At 40.4% G+C, this 23,002-nt stretch overlaps 1 protein-coding gene across 3 annotated transcripts in view; it reads right to left on the bottom strand.

Annotated features, from left to right (window-relative positions):
* Positions 1 to 5,559: 5,559 nt before the first annotated feature.
* PAX3 (paired box 3) overlaps positions 5,560 to 23,002 on the bottom strand; it is a 104,797-nt gene continuing 87,354 nt past the window's right edge. For 2 of the 3 annotated variants that reach the window (XM_017343154.3, XM_017343155.3), the window contains exons 8-9: positions 7,561 to 7,807; positions 5,560 to 7,067 (exon numbers count right to left, since the gene is read on the bottom strand). In XM_017343154.3, coding sequence (XP_017198643.1) covers positions 7,033 to 7,067; positions 7,561 to 7,807 — 282 coding nt within the window. In that variant the 3' untranslated portion in view covers positions 5,560 to 7,032. The remainder of the gene's footprint in view (positions 7,068 to 7,560; positions 7,808 to 23,002) is intronic. The other variant, XM_002712497.5, reaches the window with a different exon arrangement.

The following is a 23,002-nucleotide window of genomic DNA, read 5'->3' as shown; positions in this document are numbered from 1 at the left end:
GCAGAGTTACAGAGAGGGAAAAACTAAGAGAGAGATAGATCTTCCATTCACTGGTTCATGCTCCAAATGTCTACAATGACCAAGTCTGGAACAGACTGAAGCCAGGAACCTGGAGCTCCAAATTGGTCTCCTACATGGAGGCAAAGGACAAGCACTTGGACCATCTTCTGCTGCTTTCTCAAGTACATTAGCAGGGAGATGGATTGGAAGCGAATCAGCAAGACTTGAATCAGTGCTCATATAGGATGCTGGTGTCACAGGCTGCAGCTTAACTCACTGTGACACAACACCTGCCTATGTTACTATCTTTCTAAACAGTCTTTTGTGATTTCCTTACACCACTTCAAATTTTTAAAATAATTTATTTATTAAAAACCTTTCTCTAAATGTCCAATTCAATTGTGGCATCTGTTTTCTGTTGGGGCCCTTATTCAAGCCACAATTGCCTGAAAAGACAGCTCTCTCAGACCCAAACACTTCTCCAGGAGCTCACACTCTGCCTCCATTTCTGTTTTTTTTTTAAGATTTATTTATTTTACTTTATTTTACACAAAGAGAGAAGGTGAGGCAGAGAGAGAGGTCTTCCATCTGCTGGTTCACTCCCTAGTGGGCTGCAACGGTCATAGCTGCGCCAATCCAAAGCAAAGAGCCAGGAGCTTCTTCTGGGTCTCCCATGTGGGTACAGGAGCCCAAGGACTTGGGCCATCTTCTACTGATTTCCCAGGCCATAGCAGAGAGCTGGATAGGAAGTGGAACAGCTGGGACTTGAACTGGTGCCCATATGGGATGCCGGCACTGCAGGCGGCAGCTTACCTGCTACGCCACAGTGCGGGCCTCATCTGCCTCCATTTCTGCAAATAGTTTACTGCCCTTGAACAGGTCTCTACTTTTTCAAGTCCAGAAAGAAGCAATTGGTTTTCTACAAGTAATTTAATCTGAAAATGAAACTCTACCTACAAAGACAGCCTTTGACACCCTTACACAAGCTGCTTAGCTTCTCATCATCTCTGTGTATATATGTCTACATATACTTGACTCTCCATCCTAGATTAAGATATTTTCTTTCCTTTTTCACAACCAAAATACTCTCCATAGTGTTTGGAAAGGGGGAGGAACATAGCTTGCTCCAAAGAAGAATCTAAACTTGGAGCTTAAACAGGGAGAGAAAAGAAATAGTGTAGGAAAGAAGTTTTTGTAATTTTACAAAATAGATAGTTTGAGCAAAGAGGCCTTGGAACCGTCTTCAGCAGACACCCAATTACTGGAAAGAATGATCAGCCCAGTTGGCATGGGGCAATGAGTAGAGGTAAGCGAAACCATTGAAATTTTACAGGCAAATGCCAGGGGCCAGCATGCAGCAGTTTCCAGATCTAGAATAAAAACTCCTCCACTAAAAGTTGGTGTTACACCCCCACCAGCTGAAAGTCAGCTTAGGAAGGTAATAATTATGGCAGCTATATGTTCCTTCTCCTATACATTTCTTAACTGGCCCTTGAGATTGAGACTCTTTCAATACGCTTTTAGGAAAGAAAAGAATTGCCCCATCTTCTGCTAGACTGTAACGTCTTGAGAGTCCCAGAATAGTCTGGATGTAGACACTTCTTACAAGAAAATCTGAAAGGCCCAGCCCTGTCTGACTTCCCTGATTCCTTTGTCTGGCAACCCAACAGCTGCATCACATACAAGTGGAGCTGGCATACCCTTTGCCACTTCCTATTAATCTGTAGAGATTCATCTCTAGGACCACTTCCTCTGAGAAGTGTTCCAGTGCTCATGGAGTTACGTCCTCTCCACCCATGCTAACTTCTGTTCACATAGCAGGTTGGGTTCCAACTCTGTTTATTGATTCAACTTGTTCCCCTGTCATGGTCTTCTCACAGAAGGAACATGGTGTTATTCACCATTATAGACCCACTGCCCAGTCTACTATAAGAGCCCAATAAGGAACAATATGTAAATCAATTCACTTGGAAATGAAAATCCTTGTCCATCTCCCCACCCTACAAGAGGTGAAAATAGCCAGCACTGGTGGAGGTTCAGGAACTATATGAATGCTTAGCTTCATCAAGAGGGGAAAGCCAGAAAAAGAGAATGTGAGGGCAGTTACTTTTTAATTCCTAGAAACTCCACCAAATGCCACAGAATCACAAGAGCCTGGGGAACAAGTTGTCGCCATGCCTCTTAGGGAAAAGCCCAAGCACGCTCATTTCTGCTTGGCAGGGCTTTGAAGGCTCCAGCTGGAGACATGACAGGATCACACATGACACCAACCCCTGGCACTTCCTCCCAATTCCACGACCCCTGCTCTTACAGCATTGCTGGAACTGTTGCGTGTCCACATCTTACTCTCTGGCTAAAGAAGGGATGGTGAGGACAGGGGAAAGACAAGGCTAAAGAGTCTGTACATTCCAAAATGGCTTCTTCCCCTCAGGTGTGCTGTGCTGAATGACCATGACCACTGCTTCAAACCCCAGAGAACTTACCTGGTCAGGTGTGGCCATGGCTTCTCCCCAGCAAAATCTTCTCCCTGTAAGAGCTTTGTCCACCCTTGCTGGACCTACCTCTGTGAATTCTGAATCCAGTGGTCTGGGTGAACCCAGTCACTGATCTCTTTTTTTAAATCCTGAAGATTCCTATACATATGGGCTAACAGCAACTTTTTCAAGCAATCCTAAAACCTTCAATTCCCTTTTCTGTTCTAATCTTCCACCTAGTGAATCCAACTAATCACCACCTTGTGACCTCTGCATCATCTGGAAACACAAGGAATTTTTTTTTCAGTGCTTTGTTAAGTTCCTTGCATCCTTCTCCTTCCCTAAGGCCTTGTACTAAGCCAACTTTGAGACGATCCGTGTGCTTTGGTCTTGAATGAGCCAAATGTCTCCTTGTTCAGAAGATCATATGAGGAAAGTATAAAATAATCAAGCTTTATTTATTTATTTATTTATTCAATAGGAAAGTACTGAGTACTCATATATTTCAGACCTGGTGTTGGGCACTTGAGATCTAATGGTCTGTAATACCCAAGGGAGTCTCTATGAAAAAGGTAGAGCTAGCTTATGTCACTGGTATTTGGTGAGAAGCCCTGTCTTCACTCTCTTTCCTTCTTTACTCTTATTCTTCAATTTAATATTGACTTCCAGACCCATGAGTGTTTGGCCAAGGCTGAGCTGGATCATGTGGCTCTTATATTTTTTAAGATTTTATTTATTTATTTGAAAGGCAGAGGGGCAGAGGGGCAGAGGAAGAGAGAGAGAGAAAAGTCTTCTATCCACTGGTTCACTCCTCAAATGGCCACCATGGCTGGAGCTGGACTTATCCAAAGCCAGAAGCCAGGAGCTTCTTCCAGGTCTCCCACTCCAGCGTAGGGGCCCAAGGAGTTGGACCATCTTCTACTGCTTTTCTCACATCAGAGACCCAGAAGCTCTAGGTTCCTGGCTTTGTATTGGCTCAACTCCAGCTGTGGTGGCCATTTGGAGAGTAAATCAGAAATTGAAAGATCTCTCTATATCTCTCTGTGTCTATTCCTCTCTCTCTGTAACTCTTTCAAATAAGTAAAATAAATCTTTTTTAAAAGGTGTCTGTTTCTATCACAGATGTAAACTATGATATGTATGCCTAGGAAAATTGTTGCTATGGAATAGCCGTAGTACACCCACAACTTGATGATTTTGAATTCTGTTTTCCACTTTTTATTTTGAATTTTTCAGATGGAATAGAATAACTATATGGACAAGGAGGAATCCTCCACACACACTCAGGTTCAAACCTGGTTGAATATCAAGGGTTCAACGCCCTTATGGCTGAATGTCCCAGAGAAAGAGAGTAGGGATTCCGACTTGGCATGTCAGATCCCCATTTCCACAGGGAAAAAAAAGTCAGGAGGAGAAAAGAGCTGCAGAGACTTCTTTCAACATGAGAAATCTGAGCGGAGCAAGCAATTTCAGTGACATGCAGAAATAAGAGAAGGGCATACAGCAATATATCAAAAAGAGATATAAACCACACAGGGCAAGGTCTGAGATCAGGAGACAAAAAAGAAAGTGACAAGCTACGATCAGTGTCTGTTGTAGAAGTGGAATACTAGTAGCATTTCCCTCATATCTTGGGAATAAATGATTTCTTTAAATGCCAGTTTTCAACTTGAGGTTAGCATGAGGATGGGTTGACGCAATAAAGTGGGTATTGCATGCAGCATTTGAAGGGGTAACATAGAATAGCTGCTAGCTCCACGCTGGGCAAGCAAAGCCTGTCCCCATTCCTGGCTATGGGTGATGGTGGTCTCACAGCTTAACACCTCTGCACCTCAGTCCACTCATCTGTAAATGGGGGCAAATCACGCCTACCTCTCCGGGTTCTGTGAAGATTAAACAATATAGCAAAATAAGTGTTCAGTGATGATTACCTTCCTTCCTCGTCTTACACTGTTTTCAGAATAGATAATTGTCAAAGAGCAACAGACTTGATCAGAAGGGAAGTCTGTGAGCTAAAAAGAGTCAAAGCATTTTAAAAATTTGGAAAATTTACCAAGTCCTTGGGTCAGCAATGATGCTATGGAATGTTTACGGCAACACCTCCACAGAGAGCAGCTTCTGGCCCCAGGTGGCCGTGGCACATTTGATATGTGGCTGGTGAAACCTTAAGTTTTTAATTGTATTTGCTTTTAATTACTGTAAATGTAAATAGTCATGCATGGCTAGCTACTGAATTGGACAGGGTCCCTTTAGATTTTCATGGCTGTAAGGTTCTCCCACACCAATATAGACTTAAGAATCCGAGTTTAAGCACCAAGGCAATGAAACCTGACTGCCTCAGTTCATCCCAGCTCTGCTACAAGCTTGATCCCAGATAAGCTCCTTGTGCCTCAGTTTTATCATCCATAAAAGAATGCTAGTGACATCATCTGCCTCACATGAGACATTGGGAGGAATGAGCAAGTCCAGGAAAGAGTTTCAAAGGGTTTTACGATTATTTCCCTGTAACAGCAGTGTTCACACTTGTTGGCACTATGCATTCACTCTGCTTGACCTACTAGGCTATGTGCACTGGGATAACTTCAGTGTTAAGCATCATGCCTAGCACATTTAGATTTTATCAAATAAGTGTGGAGAAAAAGGAGGAAGTGAGAGTGAGAGAATGGAGAAAAAGAATGAATGAAGCAGGCAGTAATATTTTTCATGAAGAGTGAAATCTTCGAAATAAATATGGAGGGTTTAAATAAAAGTTTCACTGAAGATGACTCTTGGAAAGGAATACAGAGCCTGTTACTCTGGGGAAAACACATTTCCAGGTGAGATTTAACAGCTATGGGAGAAAAAGAAGAGAGGGTGGATGGTAGATGGAAAGGTTTGTTCTAGATTCCACACCTGGAAAAACACAAACTCCAATCAAGCTTTGCAAGAGAATACAATTGTTGGTTGTGTAACTGTATTTGTCCAGGGTATATTCCCATCCAAAACATATCATTAGAAGTGACACCTTATGTTTTACTGAGCTTCCCATATCCAAGATTTTATATATATTACATTTGTCAGGCTCTCCCCCCCTAAAAAAGCAGTATTTAGCAAGTTTTCATAACTGTTTATTCATTATAAATAGTAAATATTTACTGCACTTTTTACATGAAAGACATTTTTACAACACATTGTTGTTGGCTGAGGCTGCAACACAAAGATAGCACTTCTGTTCCATCACCCTCTAAGACCAATGCATGAACTAAACTTGGTACTATGTCTAGTCTCACTAACTCACTACATCATAGATCTTAATGCTACAAGGAATGTATCTGTGCCTAACTCATTCATGGTTCCAAGAATAGAAAGAAATAAATAACACTGCCTTCCACCTTCTTGTTCCTCTTAACATTTTAAAAAACGAATTTATTGACATTCTAAAATGTCATCACACAAATGTCTGTAAACCTCAGTTCCCATAATCTTTTAATATTGGATATCATTGTATAATTTAAAAGCACATGAGAGCCACGTGGACATTTATGTTCTTGCCCTGTCTTTCATAGGAAAGAGAAGAATGTAAACGTAATCATTTAAAAAGTATTCTTCTCTGACGGTCTCTAGCCAAAAGGAGCATGCCAAGTGTTTGTTGTCCAGCAAATGGCAAACATCACTGCATTCTACTGTAATGAGTTATGGGCTGTAAAAACAAAAGCACCTGCAAAAAATATAGTTCTGATTTAGTTTATATCACCTTGGCCATGCCAAAGCATCTGTGAGGTACACAGTATTGCACACTGATAAGCAGATATGTGAATTCATGTCACTTCTTCTCCACCAGGCCCTCACTGCCACCCAGATTGGCTTCCAAGTGAATGTGGTTGGGGAAAATGCCACACACCTCTCCCAACAATGGAAAAGAAGACAAACTTTCCTTCCTGGGATCCCATATCTTCTCTGGGACGTTTATTGACAACTAGATTACAAATGAGCATATAATAACAAATAATTTATTTAGGAGGTCCTTTATATCTAATCTAGCTTCCTAAAAATGGTGCCATTTATTTTTATATCAATTTCCAGTGTGTACAAGTTAAGGAGTCCTCCATTCTTGCTTCATTAGGGAGCAGTTTTGAAGTTGTAGAAGCATCAGGCTTGGACATCAAACATGTGAGAGGGTGTTGTCCTTCTACAGTTTAAAAGTCAAGGTAAATCTCAGACACACACACACACACACACGCACGCACGCACATACATGTGTGGGTGCATGCAAATGGAATGTTTAGCTCCTTGATCATCAGCACTAAAGAGTTGGGATATTTTGACACATAGCCATTGCAATAAAATGTTGCATTTGTCTTTTATTGCTCCACCTCTTCCTCTTCTCCATTGCTTTTGTCCAACACGTTTGAGAGAACTCGAAACCAACTACTGGAGAAAGAAAATCGGTCACTCTTCTTTGTCTCCTGTTGGGACTGCCCTCTCCCCAAAGGGTTGATTTTTTTTTTCTGAGATTCTTCATGTCTAAGCTGTGGAGACCAGAAACAGGGCCAGTTTTCGCTCCAAGTGGACAGTTCACTTATGCAATATCTGGCTTGAGATAATGAAAGGCACCTGTAAGGAAACACATGCAGCTTTTTAGGTCAAGCTGGGACAATTCACAGTAAGGGGCAATATCAGCTACAGGCTGACAATGTCATATTTAATACCATAGTATCAAAGGATTGAGACTAATATTTTTATTCCCGAGACAAGTTTGACACAAGTCTGTGTCCCTGGGATTACACTCCATATGATCCTTGAGCTGACCTCATTAAGAACATGTGTTTCCAATGCCAGGGGTTATTGCATTTTGGCCAGCCCCTGTGTTTTACCTCGTGGCAATCAGGTTTCACGTCTCAGCAATTAATAACCGCAAGATGTTGTTGACATCAGCTAAGAAAATAATTATACAAGGGAGGCCTTGCTGGAACAGTCGGCTGGCTTTGCCACAGGAACGATCTTGGGAGGTAAGGCTTAATCATGCCTACAGTTCCCCTTGCTGAAGCATGAGTTGAATTTATTTTCCCTCCAGGAGAAGTCACCCCCTAGAAAGTGCAAGGCTTACTTTGTCCATACTGCCCGTATTGGTAGCCTGTGACGGGGTCCATACTGTAGCCCGTGGTGCTATAGGTGGGTGGACAATAAGACTGAGATGTTGGCAGACTGTCCAAGCTCTTCATGTGGTCTAGTCTCTGACTGCAGCTGGCTGACACCGTGGTGGTAGGTTCCAGGCCCCCAGTGAGAGGGGAGAGGGCGTAATCCGTCTGAGGTTGATGAGGTACCCCACCGTGGTTGGTCAGAAGTCCCATTACCTAAAACAAACAGGCCAATGAGGAAGAAGTTAAAATTCAGGGAGGAACACAGAGTAGCCCGTAGTTGAATGAATAACTGCACAGTCCATTTACTGTTTCTCTGGAAATCCGTTAAGAGTTTTCGGAAAGACTGTGACCTCGATGCAAAGCGGCAGAGCTATTACATCATGCCCAGAGATAACATCTGACTGCAGTTTCAGAGAAAGGAAAAGGGGAGGGAGAAGCGAGGGAAAGGAGAGGAAGGAAGGAGAGGGGAAGAGAGAGAGAGAGATTACACCATGTCTCCAGTGATAAAATCAGACTGGAATTTCAAAGAAGCAGAAAGAAGGGATGGAGAGGGAGAGAAATTTTATCTCCACATATAGAAAAAAAAATGTTTAATCGTGTCTTCCATCTGGGAGTTTTGCATGTGATTTTAAACAGGCATTTGCTTACATATTTAAAAAGTTAAATAGATACAAAAGCAAGCTCTTTTTCCGTGGATCCTGAGACCCCTGTGTCTTTTTTCATGGTGTCCTGTCTCCTTATCTTGACCATCCTTCAGTAATTAGAAAGAGTTAGTCCCACGCGCTTTTCTCGCCCTTCTCACTGTGGAATCGTTATTTCTGTCTCCTCTTTTGACTTGCGTGAACTTGGAGAGGAGTAACTTCGTATCCCAGTACCTAACACAGTAGTTGGCACAGATTTCATGCCAAATGAATGAAAGCTAAACAATCTCCAAGTGACTGCCATTATTATTTATTCTTTCTTTTCTTCTCTAAAACAACAGTTTGTATAGAGAAGTGTTAAACAGAAAGACAAGCCTGAAATGCAAACATGTTCTCAAAAGTTCAGTTTCATAAATAACTCTGGAGAGTAAAACAACTTAAAAAAAAAAAAAAAAAAGAGTGTTAACAGAACAACTTTCCGATCAGCGTGGTGAATGTTTTGCAAACTCAAGCTCACTGACCCGTCCAACACCCAGTGATGGAAGTAAGTGGGTGATTGATGTAGCAGCTGGAAAACTGCCACATAAGAGAGAAAGTGATTTTTCTCTACTTTGTACATGTCCATGGCAGGGCTCAAAAACCTTTGCGGGAAAAACTCACTGCTGGGTGAAGTCTCCACAAAGCACTCCTACTTACAAAGTATTTAAATTCTCTGTTTAAATATTTAAATATTTACTCAGTAAGTATCCTACTTTAGAAGTATTTAAATGCACAATGTTTCCAGAACAGTCCTGATTTATTTGAGGAAGTTTAAAGCCAATGGAGCAAGAAGAGAGGGCAGAAGTAAAAATCAAGCCCTGACTATGGGCCTTGGTGCTAATGGCAAAGCAGGTCTCACTCAAGGGTAATCTCAGACCAGAGAATCCTGGATGTAAGGATTCCAGCAAGGTGGGAGCATTGTGGGTGGGCACAAGGAACTGGCCTGTATCCTCATATTCCAAAACCAAGGAATCTTGAACTAACGCTTTCAACTGATGCATCATCAGTTAGCTGAGAGACAGAGGGCAAGACAGTTCATCATTTTTTCCTCAGTATTCCTCTCATTATCTCCCTTTACTTGGAGCAGCTGTGTGTGTGTGTGTTTGTGTGTGCGTGCAAAGTCGGGCCAGTGTAGGTGAAGCAACACTGTAATGCCCAACTTCCCTATCAAGTTTACCAATTTGAAAGGCAGAGTCACAGAGAGAGGGAGAGACAGAGAGGTCTTCCATCTACTGGTTCACTCCCCAGATGGCCACAATGGCCAGGACTGAGCCAGGAGCCAGGCAAGAGCTTCCTCTGGGTCTCTCACAGGGGTGGCAGGGGTCCAAACACTCAGGACATCTTCTGCTGCTTTTCCCAGGCCATTAGCAGGGAGCTGGATTGGAAGTGGAGCAGCCAGGACTCAAACCAATGCCTATATGGAATGCTGGAGCTACAGGCAGCAGCTTCACCCACTGCACCACAGCGCTGGCCCCAGCAATGCCCAAATTTTGAAAGGTCCCAGGGATCTAAATTTCCTTGTGATATGTGGCGAAATATATTTTTTTAACTCTCTGAAAATGAGTTAAATTCTAAGAGAATCAAGATTTGTCATATAACATGGTTTTGTTTATTGGGGATTTGGAGAAAGTGAAAGTCAAAAATAAAGAATCAATAGAACTCCAAACTCCAGGAAGATGGAGTGTTGCCAGAATATGGGTTCTATGCTGTTTATAGTAAGATGATTTCTTCTCCTCCTCATTTTAAAAACTTGAACATAGCTAAGAAGGCATGGAAATATTTCCTGGATGTTCTTCCACCTATGTGGATTTTTATTCTTCTTCACCTTTCTTTGAGTTTATGTCGATGATTTTAAAATGTAAACTTGGAAAATCCATAGACTTCAATTGACAGACTAATCTACTGAGTATTTTACTTCACCCCAAATTAGTCATAGGCATTAGAGAAAAGTCTTTAAAGGGGAAGTTGTTTGGTGTGAAGCACACACCTTTTAAATCAAGAGTACATTTTTGTGCTCCAGTCTGACGAGCAAGAATGGACAGGCAAAATAAAGGTACAAAAATGTGACTTTTTCATGAAAGCAGATACAGAGAAAGTCTCTTACTAGAAATATGTTGTGTTAACTAAAAAACAAACAAGCCCTTAGAAAAAGCACATTTTGCAACGGCACCAGTTCAGAGAAGAAAGAGAGCCAGTGATAATGGATAAAAAAGAACATATATTTTTAATTATTAAAGTCCTTCATGATGTTCCTTACTTGAGACTCAGTTAATGGCATGGCATTGTAAGGGAATATTCTATGCACAGCTAACAGTTGAAATGCTCAGAGCAGAATTTTATTCAAAACATGCTCATTTTCCATGAACTATGTGTATATTTTTGCAATAAACTTTTTTAAAATCCCTGGCCATAACTTACTTGTATGCATAATTTTGAAGCCAGGAATAACTTGTCTGTGAGAAGGGTAGGGGCAGGGACAGAGGCAGGGGACCCAGGAAGATCCTAAAGAAGAAAAAAAGTCCTTGCCATATGCAAACATCAGCTTATAATGTTCAGGCAGCAACATTTTGCAGTCACTGCCTCAGCAAACTTTTAGGACAGGATTTAACGCCACAACCTTGAAATATATCCCTAGAGGATGGAGGACACACAGTACTGCCTGCAGGCTCATGTTCTAGCACAAGAGAGAGGTAAATTCTCAAAGACTGTAGACCAGAATGCCTTTTAGATCTCCCAGAAAGTGCCCCAACTAAGGGCTCCTGCATTAGCCTTAGTCCACACAGCTCAGTGCCCAACACGCTCAGTGGCTGCTGTGAGGCAACAGAGAGGGCCAGGGACCAGTTATCTGTGGTGGCTTTTACTTCCCTGATAGAGCCAGGAGGCAGGCTTTCTTCCACAAGTTCTTGTGTCCACATATTAGAATCATGATCTCAAGACCTAAACAGGGAGGATGGGGGAGATGAGGCACTAACATTTTCCTACATTTGGTTGAAACTGAGATTGGTAAATATAACATCATTTATGTCAAAAATGCACATTGAGAAAACTTGAAAAATGTATGCTTTTAATAACTTGTCATTTAAAACATTTTTTTAAAATGTGTGTTGAGGGGGAAAAGTGAGTATATTGATAGAAAATGCATTACTTTCCGCTAACATAGTTTAAAACCTCAAATCTCTGTGGAAGAGTCGCATGACACTTTTATGCACGTTCCTTTAAAAGCTGTTCTGTGCTTCATGTGGTTCCATGGTAGCTATGGAAATTGCTTTTGGTGCACAAAGAAGTAGGTAAACAAACAGAACTCCCTCCATAAGGACACGGGCTGTCTTCCAATCATATTTTCTTCTCAAGAATATGTCAAGATTCCTCTTCTACATGCTTTTCCCATAGCAAGTTATTATTCAAAGCCTAGAAGAAAATCTTCATTTGTTGTAAAATGGATTTTTCCCCTTCTTAAACCACGAGAAAACTATTTCTAGTACGGGGATGAATTCTGTACCCTATCACCTTTCTTTTAATTTGGGAATGGGGTGGGGGAGCACAATCCGTTGGTTTTCACCAATTTCCCAGTAAAAGAAAGAAATTCAAGGCTACTCAGCTACATCTCCTGAATGCTCACACATTTTCATTAAATGCCGGGTAAATCCAAGAGATGCAGTAAGTTTTTCTTGAAGAAAGTTCTCTGGTTTGTCCCATTGCTTAAAGAAAGGGAGATGAGCACTACTTTTTTACTTCTAGTTGTGTACAATTCTTAGGTGACACATCTGGAAAAAAAATCTATTGAGCAGATTGTAAATTGTCGCCTCCAAAATGTTTCCCAAACACCATTTCTAAATTGCTTTACAGAAAAACTTTAAGAACACATTCAGAGCCTCAGAATCTCATGCCCACACTTCTTTGGCATTATTAGAGACATTTGCTGAAGATCTCTTTTAGCTCATTCTCGAGTTTCAGAATTCCAAATAGGTTGTTTATATCTTGATTGAAGATTATATGGTTCAGGAAAAACTAACTCTTTACAATTGCTTCATGCCATATTTCTCTTGAATTAATTTTCCTATTGTAAGATTAAATATAAAAGATAAAAACCATCGGCCAAATTAAGATTTACATTTAAAATGATGTGTCTGGAAAATATTTGTCTTGGCACAAGCATTATGGTTTTGCTGTCAGTTGAAAGTTCTTTGAGCTTATCAGAAATCTAAAATGATTTAGCAAATTACGATGTATATCCAGGAGCTTCTTTTTTCCTTAGGAGAAATGCTGGTTCCTGTCTTTATTTTCTTCTCTGTTCTTAAGTAAGTTCTTCTGACTTAACATTTAATAACACACATTTAGTTGCTTTTTAAAAAATGAATTACGGTTTTATATGAAAGGGTTTTGTTTTAAGCCCTGCAACCTTCCCTCCAAAAGTCAACTGACTGCCTATTTTTTATTTAGATATATTTTATTTCTAAAACCAAAAAAAAATATTCAAATGTTTATCAAATGTCTTTTGTCAATATCAGCTTACTGTTGTCAGCTAATGGTTAAATTTCAAGGACTGCCTCTTTGAGGCTGAAAAGCCTCAAACAGCAAGACTTGCCTGAAAATGTCTTCAGATTCAAATGCCGTAGGAATTATCCTGCAGTTGATTAGCATCTAAATAATTAGATTTGGGGGCCTGTCTGTTTGAAAGCTGTAAGGGGGAAGTTGCCTGCAGGCAGAAGTTTCTCTTAAGGTCTGTAGAGTGACCTTCTCACCCATCCTGAGAGTTATGGAAAGGGCATGGCTGACCTTTACCTAACCAGAGAGAAAACTAATGCATGTAAAATGTCCTGCTGAATATGTCTTGTGTTGCATTCTAATCCTAAGCTTATATTTTGTAGGTAGCTATGCTTAATGCACGTTGAAAGAGTATGCATGCCAAACAAGTGTGGTTCATATGCGTATGAGTACAGTAAGTATTGTCTCAGTTAAACTCTAAAATCTACATATGCTTTCATCTACAATCCTGTGACCAACTACAGAAGTAACATTTTATTACTTCTATAGACCATTTATTATTTCTCAGTAGAGCTAAACTGTTAAACTGATAATGATATTCTTTAGGGCCTGATGTCGAAAATATAAATCTAGGCAAAGAATTAGCATAAAAATGGCTTGCAAGAGGTATATGTAGAGATAGTTTACTGTTAGCCAATGATGAGCAATAGTGTTCCATGTCCATCTATTATTAATAAAATAAGCCCATTAAGAAAAATGAAAAAGTATGCCAGTTAATATAGTTGGTATTTGACTGTTAGACCCATCATGGGCGTAATAAAATTCTCATATGTTTTAATTCATATACGCATGCCTGCATTTAGTATGCTTTGTGACCATGTCTATAATTAATATGATTTATGAGAAAAGAACATGTGTAATATTAAGGGGTATAGCATACATGGTTCTTTCTTCTATGAATGAAAAATATAACAAAACATTTCAAGGAATATTGCTGGCTGTTAGCATATTAAGATGGACTGACAGAGCCCTGAGTAAACTTGGGGGAGTTAATGATATCCTCTTATCTGACCCTGACACATTTGCAGCATGTAATTTACAGAAGCTCTGTCCAGGGAATCTTGACAAATGCTCCTAACGATGTCAGGGCAATGTTCCATTCTAATGAAAAACAGATGTGGGTCAGATACCCTCATTCATCACTTAACACAGAGAGTCTCAAACTCTTTAGGGGAGGAATGGCATTACCTGCTGTTAACTCTTCTTGTTTCAGGAAATTTCTCATAACCACAGTAGTCATCTAAACAGTGTGCACTCAGACATATCACCCTTTCAGAAACCTGTCTGAAAACATGACTGTGAAAAATCAAACATATATCTTGGTTTCATTTCTTGACTACTTCAGGACACGTTCACTAAATACTAATTGACCCTTGGGGACTTCGGATTCTAAATATAGAAAGGGAAAAACTCTAGGTTTCAGCATCCTACAATACTCCAATGAGACAGCATTTTAAAATTTCTAATTTTAAGGTAACCCAAGATGAGTTAACCCTAATAACCGTTTATAAATGCAAACCTTGCTGAGCCCTGATGTACATCTCTGTCTAACATTCACACTAACTTACAACAAACTAAACATGCACATCATCTTTTAACAAGAAGAACTTCAACTCCGCCGCTGCCAAGCAGAGTGATACTGGACTTCCCTGAAGATTTTCCACTCCACTCAACATTCTAACAACCTGGAAGGCAGCCATTCTGATCGGTATACTAAAGAAGATCATGTGATGAAGGCAAATATTTCTGTGGATGCCCAAAAGCAATATCGTAAGACCCTTCTACCAAATGCTTGAAAACTATAGAAGAACAGTGTTCTTCCGCCTTCATGCAAAGTAAGGTCTGTCCTTAGAAAAAGACAAAGCTGGAAAGATCAAGGGATACTGATTTCAATGTAACACTGATGAGTAGGTACCAGAAAAATACCTGTGTTAATCATGGGAAGGTATAGGATAGTCTTGCAGAAATCTAAGGATGAACCCACTCCTTAGGAAATTCTGGTCTGTTTCACAGGCTTTGTGGTAAAGTAGAATAAACATTAATTTAAGATGTATGAGCAACTCTACAAACAGAAGCCAATCTGAGAACACAGAACCTACAACACCACTAAGCTAAAATCCTATCCACTTCAATTCCCTTGCTTATCCTACCCCGGGGACTGTGTACCAAGAATGATGCTAAATTCACTTTTCCATAGGGAAGCTTACTGGTGTTCTGATCATTAATTGTGCAGTAGCAATGTCTCCTGTTGCACAGGAGACTTGATGAAGACTGGCAACACACAGAGCCCACAGTGACGTGACAGCCATAGTTCTTTGATCTGTGGAAATTAACTCTGATTCTGCAGATTTTAACAAAATAAAGTCCTTATTATCTAGTGATTAAAAGGATGTTCTTCATTTGGTTGACTCAAAATTAGTGTCCCTCATTTTCAAAATCTTTCCATTACACCTTTTGTTTCTACCTTTATCCTTTGCTAGTGAGAGTGCATCAGATTCCTCTACTTTGAGGTAAGCACAATGCTTCCAATTTATCCAGTATCTAGCATTGTAGAAAACTATATTTTTAAACGCATTCATGTTCATAAAATAAATAAATAATTTGTTTTAAAGAAAAGGGGGCTGGCATGTGACACAACTCTTCGGTCACTACTTAGGAGCCCACATCCAATACTGGAGTGCCTGTTTTGAGTACCAACTACCCTGCTTCTGATTATGCATTTCTGCTAATGCACATTCCGGGATGCAGCAGGTGATGTTCAAGTATTTGAATCCCTGCCACCCACACAGGATACCTGGATGGAGATTCAGGATCCTGGCTTTTGCCTGGCCCTGCCTTGGCTATTGTGAACATTTGGGGAAATGGACCAGCAGATGGAGGATCTCACGGCTTCTGCCTGCCTCTCTCTCTCTCTCTCTATTTCTCGCTCTCTGTCTCCTTTCTCTGACCCCACCCCTATCTTTCAAGTGAAATGAAAATAAATAACTAAATCATTTTTAAGTGTGTTCATATTGATATTATATTTCAATAAGTCAAAAAAATAAGAAAACAGTAGGACAACCATTTACCCTCTCCATTCTTAACCTCATGGAATGAAAGATGATTGCTTCTTGTTTTCTGTTATAGTTGATTTTCCTGTTATTATGATACAAATTACTCAAGACCAATTTCAGCACATTATATTTTTGGGGACTATCTTATCCAGACATATTAAAATTACTGCATCCTGAAAGGTAATCAGTATAAGTCCTTATTTCTTTAAATTGTCTAAGTGGAATATCTGAAAATACCCCAATCCACCAAGAAACAGCCTTTCCTTTGATGTCATCCACTTTCCACATTGGCTTTATTTGTCAAGAAAGAGCAAACATATATTTTTGTCAGAGGTTCATATGCTATTTAAAAAACAAAAAGAGGGGTTGGTGCTGTGGTGCAGCAGGTAAAGCCACCGCCTGTCATGCCAGCATCCCATTTGGGCACTGAGGATCAATTAGCAATTCAATAAAAAGTTTTATGTTAAAAAAATAATGAAAGCCATTGCAATAATATTCTTACTTTTGTAAAAGCAGTTAAATTTCCTATGGACCAGGTTCCTTGACAGAGCTCAAGAAGACCCTTCTTTTCTTAGATCTTGCAAGTTTGAGAAGAAGGTAAAACAGAAGACAGTTTCAACAACTTATCTGAAGACACACAGCTAGTAGGGTCTGAAGTCTCACCACCTAGTCCTTTTGACCTTGGGCTGTCTTTGGACTGGTGAGTTACATACGCATCACAATCAACCCACTAAACAGGAATTTTCTTTCTTTCCTTACTCCCTTATTTGCCTTATTTAAACATCGTTAAGCAATTTGGAACCTCTTCTTTAAAATTAAAAACTTCCATACAAGCCAAGTTTCTATATAGAGGATTGACAATGCGTTGATGTAGAAGATAACAGCAGACATTAATTAGAAGGGTTCTCCTGGGAGGGGCAGGGGCTGGGAACCATTTCAGAAGAGGATGGATAACAACTTAGATCTCCACCTATGTTTTCTGTCATCCAGTACTTGCTAGGAAATGTTCTCAAAATTTGATAGCTTGGTATTCAACAAAGGGGCTCCACGGTCAATGGGAGAACACTGAGTTAAATGCACTTAAGTATGTTTCCAAGACTTGTCAGAGCCTCTGGAAGCATAATGTGCAAGGAGGCACTGAAAGATATCTATATCTAATCTTGATCTTTAGATATGGATATTTATTATCTTTTACCAAATCACTCATTTAGGATGTTTTTCCATAAATTATTGTTCCAACAAGCTCATTTTGGGGAACAAATTTTATTATGAGGCTCAGTTTAATTTCTGGGTATTCAAGATGATTAAAGCACAATACCGTTGCTTCCAAAGCCGATAGTCAAAGAGAAAATAAGTGGACATATTATAATAGAGTGTAGTATAGTGTGGTATGTGAACTTAACAAGGTGTAAATACAGTAATGTGGCATCTACAGAGGCTAAATCAAGAAATTCTGCCTAAAAGAGTCATGGAAGCATTGACATTGAGCTAGAATTTTTCTCAGGGAGTCAGACAGAGGATCAGCTCTACAGGGGATATTTGTAAATCTCAGAACAGTTGCAATAGTTTAACTAGATTTTTGCTGCCCAAAATGAGACATCAATAGATCATGGTGGAGAATAAGGATAACTATTTCTTTAATGCTTGCCTCCTTCGTAAGTTTAGTGCTGAGGATTGGCCTCACAGTCATCTCACAGCTAAAAAACACTCCTTTCAATGCAGAAATACTACTCTGTGGTTCTGCAAAGTGCACTGTCTCAAAAGGTCCCCCAATTTGCCATCTTTTTCATTGATCAACAAGGACAATGCAATCACTAATCTCAGAAATTCTAGTTTACTGACCTCCAGCTAAATGTCAAGGGTAGTTTTAAAATATTATACTATACATGGAAAAATATACACCTCTGATGAAACCCAGACTGTTCAGCAAAGACAGATTCTTTAGGAAAAATGAAACAAAAAACAAAAAAATATATAGTACACAACTAATAACTGAATCCAGTCTTCTGTGCCTGCAGTACAAAGCGCACATTCAGCCCCTAATTGAATAAATATGCAAGTATTCAGATTTCTGTAGATATTGCCATTTTTGCAAATGCAGTAATAAATTAAAAGCTTTACATTGCATTCCAACCACATATAAAGGGTTGATTCAGACCATTGACCTTACACTAGAATTTAGCACGACTTTCCCGTGTACTGCTGACTATAAAGAAAAACATTTTATTCTAACAGTTTACTCTGAGATGAAGCAATCACACTCAATTTTTCTTCCCCTTAATGGCTGGAGAAATTCAAATGGCCTAAAAACCTAGAGGTTGTTGCATTTGATTTGTCCAACATTCTGGAGAACATAGTTGACAGAGTTTCTATTTAAAACATTTCAGAAATCACAAAAAAATTTAATTCAACAGGAAAGGTTTTTTTTTTTTTTTTTTTTTTTTTTTTTTGTGGATCATTTCAGTGACACACAAAATTCAGTCATTGGTTGCTGCTTCCCTTCTTTCTTTAAAAAGGAGATTTTGGCCAAGTAGTTGTTTCTCCCACAATTATCCAAATTTAACTAATTCACAAGGCTATGGCTGGAGTTGAAATAAACCAGGGCTCTCCTCGTTTTCTTTACGGGTAGCAACCACAGTCTTGAGAAAGAAACCAAAGGCACCAGGTCAATCAGAGCCTACACTGATTGAACAAATGGATTCACAGCAATACTGTCACCACGAAGCAGAACATCTCAAAAGCCCAATATGGCAGAACACAAACTCACAAATCTCCATGGTTCTTCCTGTGTAGCTGAAATTGGCTCGTGCATGATCACAAACATGCTTGAGCCTTCGTAAACATACGAGATTTCCGCAACCCTGCTAATGAGCTCATGAACTGCTTCAGAAAAGAAACAGGAAGACGTGCGAGCTCCTGAGAGGCTGTCACTTGTATATGGAATGTCTCTCTGTCCCAGCTTTGTTTGACACCCAACAAATCACTTTAATCAGAATCACTCCTTTTTCTTCCACAGATGAATTTCTGCAACATGTAAAGGGAAGGAAACACACCCTGTGGGAATGGGTTGGTGGCTGGCCACCTGCTGGTCTGGTTCTTCACTGTGATGAAAGTGGACTAGGCCAGCGCCGCGGCTCACTAGGCTAATCCTCCGCCTGCAGCGCTGGTACCCCGGGTTCTAGTCCCAGTCGGGGCACCAGATTCTGTCCCGGTTGCCCCTCTTCCAGGCCAGCTCTCTGCTGTGGCCAGGGAGTGCAGTGGAGGATGGCCCAAGTGCTTGGGCCCTGCACCCCATGGGAGACCAGGAGATGCACCTGGCTCCTGGCTTAGGATCAGCGCAGTGCGCTGGCTGCAGCGCACTGGCTGCAGTGCGCCAGCCACAGCGGCCATTAGAGGGTGAACCAATGGCAAAAGAAGATCTTTCTCTCTGTCTCTCTCTCTCACCGTCCACTCTGCCTGTCAAAAAATTAAAAAAAAAAAAAAAAGAAAGAAAGTGGACTAAAGACACAGATTTGCAACCTGTGTGTGAAATGGACAAGACAAATGGCATATCAGCAAGACTAGCATCAAGTATATTTCAGACATGTGCCTGAAAATGTCCAGAAAACTCAATCTCTTCCAATATGAGCTGGCTATACCATCAGAGTAAATCTTATGGTCCAAAAGAAGGGAAAGGAATTACCATGCTATGGTGAAAAATATTTTCATCATAACAGGTGAAATAGAAAAGTGCCCATCACAACCATTTTTAACAACTCCCACACACACATACCAATCAGATTTCTAGTAAATCCTTAGACCTTGGATGAACAAACAACTCTCATGTCTTGCAGCTAAAGAATCTGAAATCACTGTTAACAATATGGTCCCAAAAATGACAAGCAAAATCAAAAGCAGCCTTGAATTTTGTGTACACATATTAACACTTAAATGCTTTTCCCTAATAAGTTTCAGGATTAACAAATGTTTGTCAAAAGAAACTGTGCTGAGCAATTGAAATCTAATTTGAAATGGAACCATGATAGTCTAATACATATATGCATGAAATGGAGACGCTGCCTAATAAGCGTAGCTGACACCAAATATGCAATTTACATACATTACACACTAATAATCTCAATTTTAATATTATTCTTTAAAAGCAACTGGGTGGGTGGTTGAGTTAAAGGTCTTCTTTTGTAAGATGTGAATAAGAACAAAAGTTGATCCTGGCGTCTTATGCTATTAACCACAATCTTGTTAAGTATAAAGATCTGTCCACTCTTTCTGAGTCTCTTTCAGAAGTGGTACTTCATCATCAGAAGGTTGTGATGATTCAGCCAGACTTAACAGATGAACGGTGGATCAACTTGATGAGATCTGCAGACCAACTCTTTGTTCCTGAAGTGCTGAATGGTGAGCAAACATGCAAGCATTTCCAAGTCGGGTACACAAATCTTTATGAGAATTTTTTCCTTTCCTCAGTAGATTATCCATGAAATAGGACAGGTGTACTGGTTATTCAATTACATCTTACCCAAGACCTGAACCAAACTTGCAATAAGGCCTCTGAGCATAGCTCTTACCATGGGTTTTATTAATAACAGTTAAACATTCTCTACAACAAAACTTTTTTTTGTAATTTAAGCCTATTTTCTTATTTTGTCATTGGTTTCACTCATAAACTAGAAACCAAAATCTGCCCATCTGCTCTAAACATAAAATGTGTTCATAATAATCCAGATTTATACCAAATGTATTTGTAAGTATTGCTGAATTGAGAGGTACTCAAAATTTATGACCCCTGAGGTTGCAAACAGGACTTCCTCTTTTTAAGAAGGAAAATGTTCAAAATGAACATAGGAAAGGCTCAGAAAGCTTCTTGGATATCAAATGGCTCCATAGGAAAAAAAAAAAGTCAGTGATATAAGAGTAAATGAATCAAAACCATATGGATCAAATTTTCCCTAAAATACACAGTTTGAAAAATTAAGGAGGAAAAGTGCTTGGCAAAAATGTGTTTTAGGTTTTACCAAACCCAAAACATTTGAAGAATCATTTGCAATGGTTGATGAACCCTAAATGCAGCCAAGTTGGCCCATTTTTGTACATTGCAGAACAATAGAAAATCTCCCTGGAAGCCATGTTGCCCACTGATACTGAATTTCACTCAAGAAATCATTAGAAGCTGTCACCCAAGAATTGTGGAGCTTGTAGAAGTGGGGTCAGGGTGGAGCATGCAATGATAAAAGGGCCTTAATTTAATTGGTCTTGTTTGCAGGGAGAGGAGGCTGGCTATGTATGTTTTGGGAGTGGGGAGCAGGAAAGTATTATTTTTTGTGAAGGAAAGTTAATTGGAAGAACATGAGCCAAATGTTAATTACTCTCACGTCTTGAACATATGGTAATATTTCCTTGGCGCTTCATATTCCAAGTCAGCATTCCTTTTCCCTCCTGCACATGCAGGAAGGTGCTGGTCACAGAGTGTCTGTGATGGAAAGGAAATAAATGGTCAGTATTTCCCCTTGTTTCACACTGCTCTCCGCAGGAAGAAAACAAAACTCTTCCAAGAGCGTCAGCTATTGCAGGGGAAAGCTCACTGGAGCGAGCTGGAGGGCTTTCTTCTCAGCATACAGACACTGCCCCGTAAAAGGGGTGTTCAGGTTGGCAGCCACTCAGAAAAGAGAGAAATGTTGAAGTCGTTAGCTTATACCCCTTCTAACCCATCACTGAGACTCTTGCTTCAAGTTCTCTGACAGACCCAGCCTTCAGTGGAATGGGAAGCCAGCCCTCCATTTCTGAAGCCATTCCACCATGCCTGCAGGAAAGTCAGGTCTAATATTCAACCAGAGCCCACTGAAAACTCCCTAGCACAATATGTTCCTCTGGCAGATACCAGCTACTGAAATGTGTTATTTGTGTTCATAAAAGAATCAGTAACAACTCAAGTGAGAGATTTGGTTCTTCTCCCTAATAGTGATTCACTTTATTACAGCTGCTTGGGCCAGCACTATGATATAGTGGGCTAAGCCTCTCTGCTTATGGCCTGAGAAAGCAATGGAAGATGGCCCAAATGCTTGGGCCCCTGCACCCTCATGGGAGACCCGGAAGAAGCTCCTGGCTCCTGGCTTCAGATTGACTCAGCTCCGGCTATTGTGGCCATTTGGGGAGTGAACAAGCAGATGGAAGATCTTTCTCTGTCTCTAACTCTTTCTGTCTGTAACTCTACCCCTCAAATAAATAAATAAAATCTAAAAAGAAGAAGAAGCTGGTGCTACCTTGGTATCAAGTTTTTCCACAAGTAAAATGGGATTATCCCAATATAGGTGTTCATTCCCTCAGAACAAGCAAAACGTACTATTTGGTAGTCCATCAATTCATTTCAATGACCCACGGAAGGATATGATCAATGCTGTTAAAAGGGTTTTGTAGGTATTTCGAGTTTAAAATTGTCATAAATGGCCGGCGCCGCGGCTTACTAGGCTAATCCTCCGCCTAGCGGCGCCGGCACACCGGATTCTAGTCCCGGTCGGGGTGCCGGATTCTGTCCCAGTTGCCCCTCTTCCAGGCCAGCTCTCTGCTGTGGCCAGGGAGTGCAGTGGAGGATGGCACAGGTGCTTGGGCCCTGCACCCCATGGGAGACCAGGAAAAGCACCTGGCTCCTGGCTCCTGCCATCGGATCAGCGCGGTGTGCCGGCCGCGGCGGCCATTGGAGGGTGAACCAACGGCAAAGGAAGACCTTTCTCTCTGTCTCTCTCTCTCACTGTCCACTCTGCCTGTCAAAAAATAAATAAATAAATAAAATAAAATTGTCATAAATACACATGAGCCTACTGCTATGCTGTCTGACCTCCTGGATGGGCATTACCCTTCTGAGTCACTGTTTCACGCCCACCCTTGGGCTAAGGAAAGCACCAAGGGCATCTTCAAAGCCCTACTTGTCCAATGACATTGATTCAAACGAAGACAGACAAATACAGAGCAGTGATTTTCCTCTCCTTGTGGTTGCCTATTAATTCCTTTCCTAGACCAGAAACTAGAAAGCACATTCTACACTGTTTCACACACATTCTAGTATGTGCTTCTCAAGTTTGAATGGTAAACAACACATTCATTTCAATGACACTAGGGGGAAAAGTCAAATAAAATGC

This window comes from Oryctolagus cuniculus, chromosome 3, assembly GCF_964237555.1.
Source record: "Oryctolagus cuniculus chromosome 3, mOryCun1.1, whole genome shotgun sequence".
NCBI classification, from domain to species: domain Eukaryota; kingdom Metazoa; phylum Chordata; class Mammalia; order Lagomorpha; family Leporidae; genus Oryctolagus; species Oryctolagus cuniculus.
The sequence above is the reverse complement of the archived record's forward strand: the minus strand, read 5'-3'. Positions and strand labels throughout refer to the sequence as shown.